The sequence below is a fragment of the Mytilus edulis genome, chromosome 9 (genome assembly GCF_963676685.1).
Source record: "Mytilus edulis chromosome 9, xbMytEdul2.2, whole genome shotgun sequence".
NCBI lineage: Eukaryota > Metazoa > Mollusca > Bivalvia > Mytilida > Mytilidae > Mytilus > Mytilus edulis.
Window position 1 is genome coordinate 79087898 of NC_092352.1, and position 17885 is coordinate 79105782.

General features: G+C 31.5%; 2 protein-coding genes across 5 annotated transcripts in view; one reads left to right on the forward strand and one right to left on the reverse strand.

Annotated features, from left to right (window-relative positions):
• LOC139489129 (basic proline-rich protein-like) overlaps window positions 1-243 on the forward strand; it is a 28648-nt gene extending 28405 nt beyond the window's left edge. For all 3 annotated transcript variants that reach the window (XM_071275261.1, XM_071275263.1, XM_071275262.1), the window contains one exon: window positions 18-243. In XM_071275261.1, the coding sequence (XP_071131362.1) occupies window positions 18-190 (173 nt within the window). In that variant the 3' untranslated portion in view covers window positions 191-243. The remainder of the gene's footprint in view (window positions 1-17) is intronic.
• A 1154-nt stretch (window positions 244-1397) lies between these two features.
• LOC139489130 (1,25-dihydroxyvitamin D(3) 24-hydroxylase, mitochondrial-like) lies at window positions 1398-16730 on the reverse strand. 2 transcript variants are annotated; one of them, XM_071275266.1, is made up of 10 exons: window positions 16556-16730; window positions 14007-14222; window positions 13055-13280; window positions 12054-12232; window positions 10634-10829; window positions 8338-8521; window positions 7364-7530; window positions 6390-6471; window positions 4943-5158; window positions 1398-2078 (listed from the first exon to the last, which is right to left on the reverse strand). In XM_071275266.1, exons 2-10 carry the CDS (start codon window positions 14218-14220, stop codon window positions 1962-1964), a joined length of 1581 nt encoding a protein of 526 aa, XP_071131367.1. In that variant the 5' UTR covers window positions 14221-14222; window positions 16556-16730; the 3' UTR covers window positions 1398-1961. The 2 variants fall into 2 exon arrangements, with proteins under 2 accessions (XP_071131367.1, XP_071131365.1); XM_071275264.1 differs by lacking the exon at window positions 16556-16730 and having other exon boundaries at window positions 14007-14706.
• Window positions 16731-17885: the final 1155 nt, after the last annotated feature.

Below are 17885 nucleotides of genomic sequence, written 5' to 3' on the forward strand. Positions count from 1 at the left end.
TTTATAATTGTTTGCAGGTACCAGACCTCAGAAATGTCCTGTAGACCATTTTAAGTATATGAAATGTTATGGAAAATTTATACGATTATGTAAAAGCGATGATAACTGTTCGCCAAACAAGAAATGTTGTAAACAGGGTTGCTTCCAGTATTGTATAGATCCTGTTTTGTACGAATGGTATAAGTGGTAATCAACTTATAACATGTAAACAAAACTTAACACAGATTAAAATATATAAATTGACACTGTTTGCATGTATATTTTTTTGGACCAATTAGTATTTTGCAATGGTTTAAAAAGCAACTTATATAGTGTCACACCATTTATGTGATTTCTTTATTGCCTGCGGTAGTCCGTCCTCACTGTTTATCAACTTGCATTGAATTAGTAAGAAATATGTTATTGTTGAGACGGTTCTAGATCTAGAATGAACTTCCTTTTCGGAAAATATAAGTTGCTTTCATATTGCTAAGAGGCCAAATATGTCAAAAGAGCATGCATTCAAACACATCGAAAATAACAACAACACCATGGCTTTTTAATTCATTATCTGCAATATAATTTGGTCTCAGTGTGAAATTGTTACATTGGCAATCAAACTACATCTTTATCAATTTATAAATATTATTTTGGTTCCTTATATATTTTGTTTATATTTATATATCGATAGCCAATAATATAATTGCATGCATATAGTCAAACATCAAATGTAAACAAAACGTTACGCAGTTAAATTACAAACATTGTGAAAGAAACAAATTATCAACCCAGTTAACAATAAATGTCAATCCTGGTATCTATGATTAATGTATTTACAAAGTTAACAACTCCTTGCTTTCAATGCAGTTTAACTTATCAATAATGATTGAAATTGTTTTGATATTAAGACATTTTAAAAATGTTAGTCCAATCTCAATAACATTATTGAGTGTTAATATTGCGAGCTTTGCGATGAATATCCGTTTAGTATTGAAGAAACCACTTACATCACATGTATGTTGACTGTTATTAAAATATGTTTCCCAAATAACAACGGGTATGTTCCCAATCTTGTAACTATATCCTGGTCCTCCTTTCTTAAATAAAAACTGCCGAATAAGGCTTATCATCGGGTTTGTACTTACACACGACGGGAGACACATGTGGCGCAATTTCCTCTTATCTTTGCAGAGCACCTGATATTAGCCTCGTTTTTTTTTGGTAGGGTTCAAGGTCTTATGTCTGTAGTTTACTATGTTGTGTTTTGTATACTGTTTTTGTCTGTTGATAGCCACGGCATTATCCGTTTGTTTTCGATTTCTGAGATGGAATGTCCCTTAGGTATCATTCGATTCTCTTTAATTATAAAAAGATTGAATAATACAGTTAATAATTATACAATTTGTACATGATGTATGAATACATAAGTTCTCCACATTAAATCTTAAACATCAGCATCATGTGCCTTTAAAGATTTAGACGATCTATTTATAATATATTCCAATACACTTATCAAGTATTCGATGTTATATGGACGATAAAAATCTAAAACGTGTCTAATAAAAGTTCCACATACTGCATGCGGAAGTTTCGTACCGTTGTTATCAAGTATACAAGTGCATAAAACATTATTATAACTATAAACTACGTGCAGTGTGTCTTTTAGTTGTTCAATTTTCATCCAGTAAGAAAGTTTTGATTTTTAATCCAGTTTTGTTAGGTCCGTTGTGCAGGTTCTTTTGTCCTTTCGTATCTTCTTTGGAAGACATCAAACACAAACACAAACATGACAACGAATGTAAGATCTTTTGACATGGTTAATATATATATTCACTTTACCACGGTTAGATAAGCTGAAATACTATTACAAATATTTATCTTAACTATTTATACATCACTAAATTTGAAATTGTCCCTTTGAGCTAAGATTGTCCGTTCTCTATTCAAATGCTTGCTTGAAGAGAATTTAATTGTCTCATTATCTATTGACGTTCCACAAAATTCATCTTTATTTTTTCTGACGGTGTTGTAAAAATCTTCAATGTTGTCTTGATGTCTTTTACATCAGGTGGCATAGAAACACTGAAATTCTTCACAATCTGCATTAAGAAATCAAAACGTTGATTAGCCATATTAAAGGCTTGTTTTTTATATGTCAAATGCGAGATATACTTCAAAGAGCAGCCAAGCCAACAATATGTCATATCAAACCACTTAATCTAGAGGTTAAAGTAATATCGTCAAACATGTCAACTTCGGAATATCGAGTTGTCTCAAAATATATCAGTAAAATGATACCAAAGGGACGTTCTAACTCATATGTCAAAATAAACTGACGCCAAATGGCAAGAAAAAGAGAAAACAAAACAGTACACAAAATACATTATTAAAAACTAAAGAGTGAGCCACGAACCACATCAAAATTCGACGATGGTCCCAGTATAAATCAGGTGCCATGAAAAGATAAGCAGATTCATCTATAAATGTGGCACGTGTTGCTCGTTTTAGGTCAATCCTTGTATTATATCAAATTATAAAGGTCATGTTCGGCAAAAAAACAGAATTTGTTGTTACTATAAATGAATTGTCATCTTAAAAAAAAAGATATTCCATAACAGTCAACCAACTTGAGATGAAGTAAAATTAAAAAAATAATGATCTGAACAATCCTACTTTTAACCCTTAGTTCAGAATCTTTCTTGTAAGCAGAGACCCAGGAAGTCATTAAAGGAAATATAAGTCCACTAAGACATACATTTTTCATATGCAGAAGCTACTTTTAAAAATGTTTCTATATAGAAAATGGAAATATCACAATTGTAGAAACAAACCTATCTTAGACATGTCATTAATATTGTGATTAGATTAAAGAAGGAGTGACTGAGGGCCAATGAGACAACTCTCCATTCAAGTCAGAATTTGTAAAGGGAAACCATTATAGGTCAAACGGTTTTATCTATAAAATCGAGAAACGAGAAACACTTATGAACCACATCAACAAACGACAATCACTGAACATTAGGTTCCTGACTAAGGAGAATTGCAAACAAATGCAGCGGGTTAATACGTTTTGGTAGCTACCAACCTTTACACGTACCTGAAACAATAGTGTAACATAACAACATAGAAAGACACACTATAACATGTCCTATGAAATAGACTCAATCAAAATACATATAAACAAGTGAATATACACTGAACGAATAAATTTGTTCTTTTACACAATGTAAATACAAAATCAATAAACATGATAATTAAAGGGGTGAAACAATTTCAGGAAGGAAGACAACGTTCACCTTAGAAACAATGCTGCCAAATAGAATAATGTACACAGGTAAATGAAACATTTTTTTGTATGAGGCATACAGTTATTTAGAACGGAAATATGTTTGTGTGCATGGTAAGAGAACAGAAGTGAAAATTTATAGTTATTCTAAACGCTTATCAAAATTGTTATATATTAGAAATAGAGTGACGAGATTTAATACTAATAAATAAGTTATTATAGGATTAAACACATTTTTTCTAGAGGTTATTGATGTGTAAACCGGGGCGATTAACTCACAAAGTCAAACTGAATAAAAGTCCGACTTTTATGTAAAGTTTGTTAGTAAGAGCCCCGGTTTACACATCAATAACCTCTAGAAAAAATGTGCTTAATCCTTATAATTCTGGAGCTAAATTTTGATTAACATTTTCTGTGTGACTGTTACTGTAATCGCCATCACATGCAAAACTGACAGGTCGTAACTAAGGAGTTGGCCACCATATTGACTTTCTAAAATCCATAAATGTTCGATAAATGCAAAGGAATCTAAAATAAAATTACACCTGCCTTTAAAACTTCATTTGAATGAGATATTATTCGAATTTGAAGCGCACACGTCACGCAATAATATTTCCCTTAGAAGGTTTCGTATGACGTCGTGTTTTGCCATGACGTAAATTCGCCAAATCCTTCATGAAATTTCGCGGAATTTATTTAAATTTTATTTTATACATTTTTGAAGCTATAGTGCATTTTTTATTTTATTTCTATTTTTTTTTATATGCATTAGAATAGAAACAACTGTTATATGCATTTGGTTTTTTTTTTAATATCAATTTGCAGCAAATCAAGTATCTCTGCAAGGATGTGTATCACGCATGAATAGATTACGAAAGTAGTTTCGAAAACATGGTTTATCAAAGTGTAAACCAAGAGAAAATTTCTAATTTACCAATCCAATTCAAGTATTTATAGATATGCAAATAATATAAGAATTATAAACAACATACAAAGCATTATAAATTGTATCAACAAGTACAATCAACACGGAATTCGATTTTAGAAAACTCGCAGTTACTGAAAACCATAAACATTAATAAATAAATCATGCATCAGGCTAATACCCAGATAACAGACACAGAAACATATAATCAAATCATGTCCATATGAACGAATTATAATGTACTCTCCAAATAATAAATGCATGTTCAAGAAATATAACATGTGAAACAGTATATTTAACTACAATATACCGTATACTATCGACACCTTAAATTCGTTTTTAAAGATATAGTTTCAGCACAATGTACATATGTAACAGTTCCCACAATGTAATACACAGTATCCTCGTCGATTGAGCAAGTCAATATAATTGTACATAGAAAAAAAGGAGAAAATAGGTATACTAAAGCTTAGATACAGATGGGTGTTACATACTTGGTTTCACAATACACATACAACTTTAGTTATATGACAACAAGAACATATGTGATGCTGAATTTCAATGTCCATTTGCGTAAATGTCAGAACGAGTAATTTTAAAACATTTAGCATTGTTAGACAGATTATACGCTGATATATATAAACACGTTGCTTTGCACAATTACGATCACAAAACGTACACTTATAAGTCAAAATGAAATACAGGTTGTGTTTGAACATTATACTTCTATTATCTATAACATTTTTAAATACCTTTGTTGCGGCAATGAAAATTTCATTTTCAGCAAACCTTTGTCCAATGCAGGCTCTTGGTCCAAATCCGAAGGGTTTGTGCGCAAACGGAAACTCTTTGCTTTTTGCTATCTCACCAGTTGTTTCTCGTAGCCATCTTTCAGGAAGGAACTCAGTTGGTCGGTAATAAAATCTATCATCCATTGCCATCGATCTATTATTAATCGCAAACATTGTCTAGAAAATATTCAAAGCCATATAAAAACGAGAAACCTGTAACATTAATGTTATAGAATTCAGTGATTCAATGCATGTATATATATCTTATTACGAATAAATAATTAACAACCCATACATTTTTAATTCATTTGCCTAGTCCTCAATCAAAAGAAGTGAGATGAAATGTTTAATATAGCGATGTTTATACTTTTTTTATATTAACCATGTGCATGTGTTTCTATTGGTTAATTAAACTTAGTCATACAGTCGTTTAATGATTTTTTATCTGTTGTTCCTTTGTTTTCCTCCTCTAGCTGATGTGTTTCCCTCAGTTTAAGTTTGTAACCATGATTTGTTTTCTCTCAATCTATGTATGACTTTTGACCACCGGTATACTACAGTTGCCTTTATTTCGTTTCCAAAATCAACCTTCTGGACCACGTTTGTTTACTTTTCCATTAATCGTATATACGCAATGCGACGGTTTCCGAAATTCTACCGAGAGGTCTCGTGAGTGAGGTCAATGCATACAGAATAGGAGCACAGCAAAACAATTATTTATTCCATAGTATTACATTTCTAAAACGTTTTCATAAGTTAAATGATGTCAAGAGAACGCACAGACATAAATATAATGAAAGATCGTGGATTAGTAGTGTAAGTGGAAAGAAGGATACAAGAGGGGCGTGCAAACTAATAAGACAAAAATTAACCGACAATTCCATGAATACAAATTAAAAAGACTAACAGACAAACAGACAAATAGACAAACAATAGTACACGAAACAAAACATACAAATCGAACCGTACCAAAACCTTTCAGGTGGCCTCATGTTCTCCGTAAATGCCAGCCGATTCTGCTTGATACGTGGCACTTTCTGCATGGTAAAGGCGAATACCTTAATAATTCATGTCGGTGTAAGTGTCTTGTGATAAGTGATTTTTGTGTTTGTTTAAGGGAGGTATTAACATATCTAGCTGTTGGATTATGAATTTACTATTGTATCATTCAAATTTATTTCTTCGTTTAAATTGTCATCAGAATCATTCTTTTTTTTAAATTGCAGTTAAATGGGATTTCATAATGATATTTGCGAACTTTGAATACATGTTTACAAAATGAGATAAATAATTAGTGGATTCGTATTTTTTGTGTACACACGTTTTGCATATTTATTATATTATATTGTGTAGTGAATGTATTATTATTTCTTTTTAATCACAGGCTCTATTGTGTTCTCCAACTTACGTTTTTAGGCATCTGGTATCCTCCAACGACAAGATCAGACTCTAATATTCGCAATACTCCAAATGATATCGGGAAAATTTTCCTATGAGAAATTTACATTTAACAACACAGTTTACTTTTATATTTACAAACATTTTTTTACATTAGGAAGTGGAACTACAAGCAAAGCTTACAAATATATCTTTATATATCTATATATCAAATATTTTTCAGCTTTTATTTGAAACCAATTTCTGAAATCTGTTTGTTGTACTTAATGACAATCAAACCTCATGCTAGTAGGTATATATAGATATATTAAAAAGATACTGCTGAGAGTCTAACTATGACAGGTTATATATGGGTACAACACTATTTATGATGGTGCTTGTATATGTAGTAATTAGGATACGTTGTATGATTGCCGAAGATATTTCCATTAAACTGCGATCAAAACCATGAACCTAGAAATCAATATTCTTATATGTATAACATTTTATGATGGTATTGGTTAGTCTTTAAAGTCCATCCATATCCCTTCGTACATAGTCCAGTCGTCATATTGAATCGATGCTGTTGTAGTTTTCTACAACTATCGTTATTCAAAATACTGTACAAATAATTGTATGGTAACTTTACATATGTAATATAAAAAGATGTTTTGATAATATACATTTTTGTAATTAATTTAAATAAAACTTATTTTATACATTTTATGCACACGTATGTTGATATTTATCATGTTTATGTAGGCATGCAAGAGATTCATATACAAAACTTGTGCCGGTATTAATCAAGTAGCCTGTATATAATCAAATTAAAAAAGACCAGTTCATTTTCGAATTCTGTAGAATTAAAACACTCTGATTTCAACGAATTGAAAAACTTATATGGGTTTAGCATTGGCATTCATACAACATCTTCTTATGAATACTAACAGATGATTTTTCTAAATTAAAAACAAATCAATACCACTCATTTTAAAAAAGGCGTACCTTTGGGATTCTTTCAAACACGCTTTCAAATAAGACATCTTTGCTAAATGTTCTTTGGTCAGATGCTGATTGTCTCCCACTACTTCTTGGATTTCATCATGTAACTTAGCTTGCTTATCTGGATTTAGAGCTAGTTGGGCTAATAGGAAGACTAATGTATTTGCAGTCTAAAATAACAGAAAACTGCGTCATGTATATTGGAAACAATAAATTTTCCACACACTAGGTCCGACAAATTAATATTATGATGTTTTTTTTCTTTAAAGGCGAACATTCCTCCATTCATTTGTTCATGACTGGTATGCGTGTTTTGAAATAAAATGGAACTCTTTTTAAGCAATTTTTTGCATGCGAGTACACGTATGGAAAGGGTTGAAATTGTGTAAGTATTTGTGTTTTAATGTTAATACAAAGTAACCTTACTTCCTTGGTTTACTCCGTTCAAGATAGTTTTAGTACAGTAGACCCCCCCCCCCCCCCCCCCGGGCCTACATGAACCTTGAACCTTGGATGTGGTCATAGTTAACCCATGATATATGGCTACATCAGGATATGTTTACTAATGCTCTTCAACTTTTTTGGCCTTTTTATCTTTTTCTTTTAATTCAAGCATCTCTGATTCTGTATCAATGATAAGTTTATATGCTCAAGTAGAAGTGTTACTTTTCCAATGGTTAGACAATACATACTTATGAGGGTGTCTTAGTAAGTTAACATTTAATGTGCTGAATAAACCAAACAATGCTTGTAAAAAAAAAAGAACGTCACTCTTATCAAGTAAAATTTTCGAAAGGACTTGACGAATCGTTTTACTTCAATATAAAAATTAAGCACAATTATAATAAAATGGAATTAGGATCATTAATGAATATTATAAATAAGTTATAAAGATGATGAAAAGGGTAAATAAGCGATTCTCAAACAGACAATTGAAAGTATAGTTTATATTACTATTGATTTAAGACGTGACTTACTGAGTCTATACCTGCACCAAACAAATCACTGACAACACTGCTTATCTGGTCCTCTGATAATCTCCCGTCAGCCAATAACGAGTACATGAAATTTGGTTCTTTTTCAAGATATTCCTGCAGTTTACCTTCTTTTTTAAGCTTTGTTAAAAATGCATTCTGATTTGCTGTTTCTGTAGAAACAACTCTGAAAATTGAATAAACTGAAGACTTGAATTTTATCACAAACAATTGAAATATTTACCATTCATCAATAATTTAATTTCGGATGTAACGCTAATTGGCTGACAGTATTTTATTTATCAGCTTATAGACATAATTGTGTCAAGTGACCGTGACGTCGTTAACGTTTTTTCACGATTTACTCCGGTTTAAATCGAATTAAATTATAAGGAATGACTGTAATATTTTGTCTGTCTATTGGAATAAAATCAATAAATGGTTGTGCACACTTCAAAAAAAAAATACTCTACGCGAGTTATTCAGTGTGCACCACATGTTTGATGTTCTTTTTCATAGACAGAACAAATATTTCGTGAATATCAATAATGTTGTCATTTTTATAAATTTCCTGTTTACAAAACTTTGAATTTTGAAATTTAAAAAAAACTAAGGCATAGATTATCTTAGCCGTATTTGGCACCACTTTTTGGAATTTTGGATCCTCAATGCTTCTCAACTTTGTACTTGTTTGGCTTTATAAATATTTTGATGTGAGCGTCACTGGTGCGTCTTATATAGACGAAACGCTCGTCTGGCGTACTAAATTATAATCCTGGTACCTTTGATAACTATTTACAGTCATTTTTTTTAACAATTTCAAAACAAACAATTTCAAAGTTTGAAGTCAGTAAAAATTAAGTATTGATTGTTTGATTAAGTATTGTTTTAACAAGTTTGTAAATGTATAACAAAAATAGTTTTACCACAATTAAATTTCTGAGGCATTTTTGTACCAGTTTACCATGTTTACCTAATCCAAGACATCGAACATAATATTTGTAATTAATTTTGGGGGTTTTGGTCCAAACTGAGATGGAGAAATTAACACTTATTGTTATCCTATCAGAAATAATTGTATTATAATACAGGATTGCTAAATAACTATTCAAAGCTTTCTTAATTATGGCAAGATAAGAACTAAATATAAATGAAAAATACTAGACGTTTTTAGTTTTAGAACTTGCAGATGATATGTAGATCAAACTTACCGTTAAAACCCAAAAATATTTTGCTTTTGAAACAGAAACTGATCAAATCGCATTAATTCCAAAAGTAGCAAAGCAGGGTAAGAGTCATATTGCATGTGTCACATCCAAATTCTTGGTAATGACCGTCTCAATTATATAGTATTGATTTTAGTCACTATATTTAATACAATGTAAGTCTGATGGAGCAGTGCGTGTGTAAACACTGCTAATGAAGTAAGTTAAGCATGATCATACACCAGCGTTACGTATTAACTGATAATATGATAGAGCAGATTCTATTTTACAGCTGAGAAATGAAAAGATGATACTTGTAAAGTTGAAATAATTATGCTAGTAGATATTCTAATTCAAAGTGGTCTATGTGTTTCAATATCAACTTATGAAGAAGACATTCTATATTCGATAGTTTTCTTAGTTACAAATTCACTTGGTTATATCTGTTAGTAAAATAATATATAAACTGCAGCTGTGCTATTTGAGCAGTCAAATTGCATTGACTGTATATTCATATGTGATATACAGTCACTGACCGTATATCACCTTGTTTATGACGTTGACAATATGTTTCCGTAGAGTTTTATTTATAACGTCAATAAAACATACAGGTTCGCGAAAATTTTACGTCTTCCGTTGAGAATTAAAAAATGATGTTTTTTACCCTAAATATTTCATTTTGAACAGTTATAAGAGTTGCAGTATATAAAGAATAACCATACATTGTCTCGAAATATCAATCTGTTATTTGTACTCGGCTCGAAACAGGTAGAAATGCTCGGCACAGCCTCGCATTCTACCTGTTTCTAAGCCTTGTACAAATAACATTGATATTTCGAGACAATGTATGGTTATTCTATATAGATAAAGACCTTCGCGAGTTGTTTTTACGTTATGTATTTGAGAAAGTTCTGTATGAATTCTGCTTCATATGAACACAAACATGTTAGTAAGTAATATTATACTATAAGCACGTATTGGAATACTGTCTATCTGCTCCAAACCATTCCATCAACCGTAACAAATACGCTGTCGATCAAAAACAAAAAATATAAACATGGAATTTTCTTCTACGTTTTTGTTATGAAACTTACTCCATAAATGTTCTGGCTTCCTTATGATATCGTTTATAAAATGGTGTCTCGAAGTACAAGTACATTTTTAGAGGCAAGAAAAATGACTTTTGTAACATGTCAAATATATTTCTCATTACCACTGCTACTTCAGCTGGACTATCTTTGCCTGCATCTAAACATCCAAGTCGTTTGTTGAAACACAACATACCAACACCTAAAAAATATTTAGACAAATGACATAAAGTCATCCGACATATGTTTTTGTTCAAAACCCTTATGTAAACATGATATACAACCCTCTTAAATATTCAAACGCACACAAATCTTAGAGAAATACATTTTTGTGGAGATATTTCAACATCTGGGCGTATCGCTTTTCTTTTTTATTGAAGGCGACCATTTTACAGACACAAAAAAAATACTGTATCAGTAACATCATGAACATCAGACTTGTGTTAATCAAGTGTAATTACTTCAGAATTTATTTCTTATTTTTATAGTACAAAATATTGCCTAAGCATTACATGCATTATAAAATATTACATAATAAAAAAAACATATTCAATAGTTAATAAATAACTTAGTCGATTTGGAGAGTCGATTGAAGAGCTCCTGTATAATATGGGAAAAAGGGCATATGCATGGTCTGAAATAATATCATAAATGTCACTGTTCAAAAATAAAGCACACATACGAAACATCATTGATCATGGCTTTGTCTAATTTATTATTGAACATTTCGAAAGTGATATATTGCTTGAACATCGAGGTATCATCATTAAATCTGGCTGAACAATAACTGTTTTATTCATTTAAGAATGTTATTCATTGACCGCGATTGTTCTTCCATTTAGGGACTTTGCTTGAGTTACTGTTGTTCCATCGTAATCTTAATATCTCTATTGTTTTTTTGGATTTATTTTCATTGATGACTTCGAGTTTAGAACTTTTCTTTTGGTATCTACTGGTGCAATTTTCGTTATAATAATTACTAAACATTATTGTATAGTTCACTGGTTTGTATAGAATTTGCACGTGTTGAGCGATAAATAAATCATGTAAAATTGCTTCTCCATTCCATGGGAAAGTTTAACACTTCACTGGTTAACTAAACAAAAATAAGCTAGATAAGTTCTTCCTCATTTACATTGTATCTAACTTTTCCTCAAAGTTTGTGATATACCTGATTCATTATTAGTTTTGCTCTATCTTAAAGAGCGATACAAAATTGAGCAGTATGATATTGACGCAACTATATATCGAGTATTCCATCTTAAAGAGCGTTACAAAATTGAGCAGTATGATATTGACGCAACTGTATTTCTTTAATTTTATTTTACAGTGGGGTCTGTCAAACGTTTTTAGTGATATATTTTCAATCTACATGTATATGCAGTCATTAGGTTTTTTTTCCTGTAAGTTTATTTAAATGGCTTACTTTCAGTAGTGTAATTATTCAATTCCCATAACAGGTCATCCACTTGTTTTTTCTTCTTTAAGTTGTCAACAAAGTCATTTGTAACTTTTTCAATCAAAGGGACATAACTTGCTACAACAGCTGGTCGTAACATTTTTTCCTGTGTCGGTTTTCTCAGATCCGCCCATTCTTTTCCATTTCTGTGGATCATATTCAAATTGCGATTACTGATTAAAAGTATTAATGCAATAAGCTATACATGATACATTTAAAACAAATGTTTTGCTCCGAACAAAAATCTATTTTAGAGACGTTGGTACAATAAAAATGTTGTTTTTCGGTTTGCATGTTGTGTCGACTATTATATTATTTGTTTGTGTGTGTTTAATCGTGTGTTTGTGCTGTATTCTGTCACGTAGAGTTGTCATTTCAGCGAAAGTTAAACATTGTCATAAAAGCGGGAGGTTGACTAGCCGTACAACCAGGTTTAACCCACATTTTTTTCTTAAAATGTCCTGTACTAGCTCTGGATTATGGAAGTTCTTATCAAATAGTTTAATTAATTTATGCTAGCGTTTGTTCTTAATGCACTTCAGTATTCCTGTTGTTTCTTTGTTTTCCTCTTTTTAATGATGTGCTTCCTTAGGTTCTAGTAAGTCACCCGGATTTTTTTTCTCTCAGTCGTTTAACGACTTTGGAACACCTGTATATAACTGTTGCCTTTATTAAAAAATATATTCAAAATATGTTATATGTGTTTTATATGAACATTGTATTCTGTATCATTGGTAATTCTTTTTCGTTTGCTTTTTGTTTGTCAATATCTTCTTTCGTCATGTTCTTATATTGTATATAACCTGTTTTTCAAAATACATAATTAAAACATGTGTTACCAAATTAGGAATATGATAGATGTTATCCATTCGTTTGGTGTGTTTTAGCTTTCGATTTTGGCATTTGATTACGGACTTTCCGATTTTAATTTTTGTTCTGTACTTTTGTCATTTTATATTTTTACTCACAATAAAACTAATCCTTTGTTTACTTTTTCTCTTTCAGCCCAGGTTTCACTCAGATCAAATGATATTCTTTTGTGTACTTCGTAGTGTGCTTGTAATATTGTTTTTGCATCATCTGGGTGGTTAATGTAGACCATATTTTCTTTTCCGAACTTCATTTTGAATATGTCTCCATATTTTTTTCTCATGTCAGTTAATAGGTCGTTTATTTCATTTGCCGAAAACTTTGCTAAAATCATGAAAAAAAAATATAAATAAAAAAAAATAAAAAAGACAGGGACAATAGTAATGGAAAAAAAGCTTAAATAAAATTAGATTTACTTGCCTTAAGCTTCTAATAAATAAAACGAGTAAATTAAACATTGCAAATAGAACTGAATGTTAGCAATTTGAGCCTTGATCAACACTTAAGAAGGCATTTGTTATTGAAATGTGCATCTGGGGCAGTAAACTTTGGACCGTGAATTAATTTTCTTCGTGGTTGCTGTTTTGTATAAGTAACGATTCGACAAAAGTCGTTTGAAATGATAACATTGCTTTAAATTGTTGAATAATTATAAATCAAATTTAATGAATTTTAATCAAACTTCAATTTTATACCTTTCAATGTTTTTAGTGTTCTTATGAGTGCCTTTTGTCATTCACTTATCAAGACTAATTAAAAAAAAAGGTTGTGAGAAAACAAACAACTATTTTTCCGCCATATATTCGTGTGTTTATGTCTTAACCAATATGCCATGTTGAAAAGGATTGGTATGTTCATGGTTTGTTTTCTGTTGGTACTGTTCTCTTTTTTATTATTCCTAACTGATTTAAATTATATACGATTTAGAGTTTGGTATTTTCAGAATTTTGATGAAAAACCTTTTTTTAATTATACATGATTGAATATATGTTCAACAAATCTCATTAAACAATCTTATTACCTACCAAATATACAAAGGTATCAACTTACTGAAAGGTTTGAAATGCAGAGCAGCTCCAATGTACGGAACACTGTACAGTCCTTTTGGTCCAGGCACTGCGCTGAACGGTTTGATCTCGCTTGGTGATGGGTCATCTCTAACAACAGTTGATGTTGATGCTCTGTGACTTGACCAGGTATTAAAAACCTTTACGTCTTTGTTTATCAAACCCGGGTATGGTCTGCACAACCGAACGAAAGACATTGCTGTAAACCATTTTCCCATATTAAAGTATATACAAAAGAATTATAGCAAAATTACCGAACTCAAATTGATTTTGTCAATCTTTACAGACTTCCCCTATTTAGTTCCATATTTTTGTTCTACTAAGTAAATAATACATGCAAGTCATGATCGATGTGTTTCAAATTTTTACATAGCATTGGCGTTTTATTAGAATATTAATCTCAGCGTTAGCGATAGGCTAACAGAAAAGAATATTTTAGTCAAGATGTACAAGTACCCTGCCACGTCCACTCTGTGCATTTGTTATAATATAGATGTCTATTCGTTCCCATCTGATGTAATCATTTTTTTCAAATTATTTTATAGTTTGTTCTGTTATACCAGCTTAGGGGGGAGTTTTTGGCTACCCGCAGTGTTAATATATTGTTTTTGGTCATTACTTTGCACATACATTAGGCCGTTATAGTTTTTACGTTTGTTATTTCGGGGCTTTTTTAATATATACTAGGCAACAAAAGAAACGATACAAGACCTTTTTTCAAATTAAAGATAAAGTTTTCCGTTCATTGGACCAATATTGAAGGTAGTAATACTTAATCTTTATGGAAATATAAATCCGTTTAAAAATAATATTTTTTTGCTTTCGTGACGTTTTTTCGCGATTTATTTTTTTTTTTACAAAATTTACATAAAACGACCATTTTAAAAATAGAAGTTCCAATTAATGATGCCAACCTCTCATTTAAAAGTAAAGACAATGTTTGCCATCAATTTGTTTTTAAAAATCATACAGTTTCTTAGTTTATTTGTTAAGCAAAGTTCGGCCCCGCGAGAAATCGTTAAAATGTATACATTATCAACTGATTTACCATAGACAGTATGTGTAAAGTGATATTCAAAAAGCGGTAAAAATCTTAAAACTACTCCGAAAGGTTCCAAATTTACTGTGTGTTGTTTTCATATCTAAAGCATTGTTTTGAGACGAAAATAAAAAAAACATTTTTTTGCATTTTTTGAGATTTCAAAAAACACTTTTTTCCTAAAAATTTGAAAAAAAAACAATATTTCAACCCTTTAATTACACATGTACAACATGAACATAATTTGATTAGCATATTGAATATTTTTAAACAAAATTGAAATTTTATTTAGTACTTAGAAAATTATCTATCGATTTTTTATTCAACTTTCCGCAAAACTAATTTGCACCCTATGCTCGTTTACACGGAATTTAGATACTTTCCGACAAGTTTTGATTTTCATTATCACAAGTGCATACATTGCAAATGAAAGCTTTTTAAAATAGTATATCTCATTTTGTTTTATATTTAATTCTTTTTGATAAATTTTATTTCAAAGTCGTGTATCGTTTCTTTTGTTGACTAGTATAGCTGACTATGCGCAGAGGCGGATCCAGTCATTTTAAAAAGGAGTGGTTCCCAACCCTGGACAAAGGGGGGGGGGCGGTTCCAACGATATGTCCCCATTCAAATGCATTGTTCGTCCAAAAAAAGGGGGGTTCCAACCCCCGAAACCCTCCCCCTAGATCCGCCACTGATGCGGTCTGGGCTTTGCTCGTTGTTGAAGACAGTACGATGACCTATATATCATGTATGTGTCACATTTGCTCTCTTGTGAAATCATACTACATCTCCTTTTTTTAAATTCAATCGTAGGACGTTGGATAAGATGATAATGCGCCACGATCATTTCCTAAATTTCGCGTTATTCAAATATCTTTTATTTATATACTTTCTAAAATCTTTTGCATAAATTTTTTGTGTTATGCTTTAATATAGGAAAAACGAGTTTATAGTTTGTAGTTCAATTTTGAATTATCACAAAATTAAATCAACAAAGTGTTTGCATAAAGTTTACGTTACATGTTGATTTACGTGGAAGGTAAATAGCTATAAATAGTAACTGTTACAGTCGCTTATTTGCCCGTTATACTAGAATCTTTTTTTTTACTATCTTTCAGAAATCCTCTGTTGACCGAATCAGATGTACGTAGTACTACATATAATGCATTACATATCACTGTCTTGTTTTGGTTACATGTAAGCAGGAAGTGAAATGAGAGTGCACTGCAAAGGTATTATTTGTTTTGTGCAACACGTGCTTTTTAAGCTTTTATTTTAGGCATGTTAGGGGATAACTTGAAACTGCAAAACTGTTTGCAAACCAACATCAGATCATGTGATATTTCCATAACATATTTTCAATATTAAATTTGTTTCATTGAAATAAATGTCATGTTAGTCATTCCATGATATCGCAATTTAAGTCGATTTTACAAAAAATGTCTGTACTATGTATTTAAAATATGATTTTTTTTAAATTAAACACTCACCACACAGATAGTGTCTTTAATATCCGGTTGTATTCACTTGGATCTATTTGAATAGATTATTATTTACACAGTTGGCGTTATGTACTGTTATCATTGATCTATTTATATCGATGTATTGCATTATTGAAATGATGAAATAAATTTGTAAATTGTAATCATATTCTTTTCTTTTTTTGTAAACAAGGTCATAAGGTCACAAAGTCATTTACCTGTATATACATTATATATATGTATACTTATTCGAGTGAAGAGGATATTAATGTAAAAACTTTAAAAGATCAGTACTTTCGTTCACCTTTGAAAAAAACATTATGAAAAGTTCTCTTCTTATTCGTCTTTTTTTTTAGAATCAAACGCAGAATTTATACTTATATGTTTTGTTTATACCGCAGTCCCACTAGGCCACGATCGCACTACGATCTGTAAAAAAAAATGCAAATGTTGATGATCGTAGTCATTGGTAGTACGATAGTGTAGATCGTAGTAAGGTCGTATCATGGTCGTGGTGAGGTCTTCAAGATCGTGATGAGCGTGAACAACTTTGAACATGTTCAAAACAATCGTGGTGCCAAGGCTCCGTGTTGAAGGCCGTACCTTGGCCTATAATGGTTTACTTTTATAAATTGTTACTTGGATGGAGAGTTGCCTCATTGGAACTCATACCACATCTTCCTATATCTATTGATATCTATTGACGCATCTGTGCCATCTCTGCTATCGTTCACTGAAATATCGTCATTTGAGCTTCATGGACCAGCAAAAGGTTGTAATTTAGGTTGGATTGGTCGGTCCGAAATCTCTGCTTGATCAGGATTCGTTACTATCAGAGCTCCCTCTACCTCTACATCAACCCCTACCTCCACCCCCACGTGTTCTAGTAGATTTTGGTGGCATGACTGTATTGTTTCCGAGAAATCTACGTATTAATCAGAAATAGAAGGAATGGAACTGTATTGATATGGAACACGGTATTTACATTATTGCTGAGAACGTAGTTAGATCTCGATATGAACGTAGTATAATCGTGGTAAGAACGTGCTTTAATAGCAGAAGAAGCGTGGTAAGATCGTGTTGCAATCGGATAACTCGTGGTATGGTCGTAGTGAGAACGTGATGAGCGTAGAAAGATCTTGATAAGCGTAGTGAGGTCGCAAAATACGCGCGGTGAGAACGTGGTATGGGATTATTGTAGAAGCGTAAACTAATGAGAACGCAGTAGCATCGTGAAAGCAACGAAAATTTACATTTGCATGCTGTTCATACCGCGACCTCACCACGATCTGAGTTTAGTTTAGATCGCGGTTAGGGTGGTGCGATCGTGGTCTAGTGG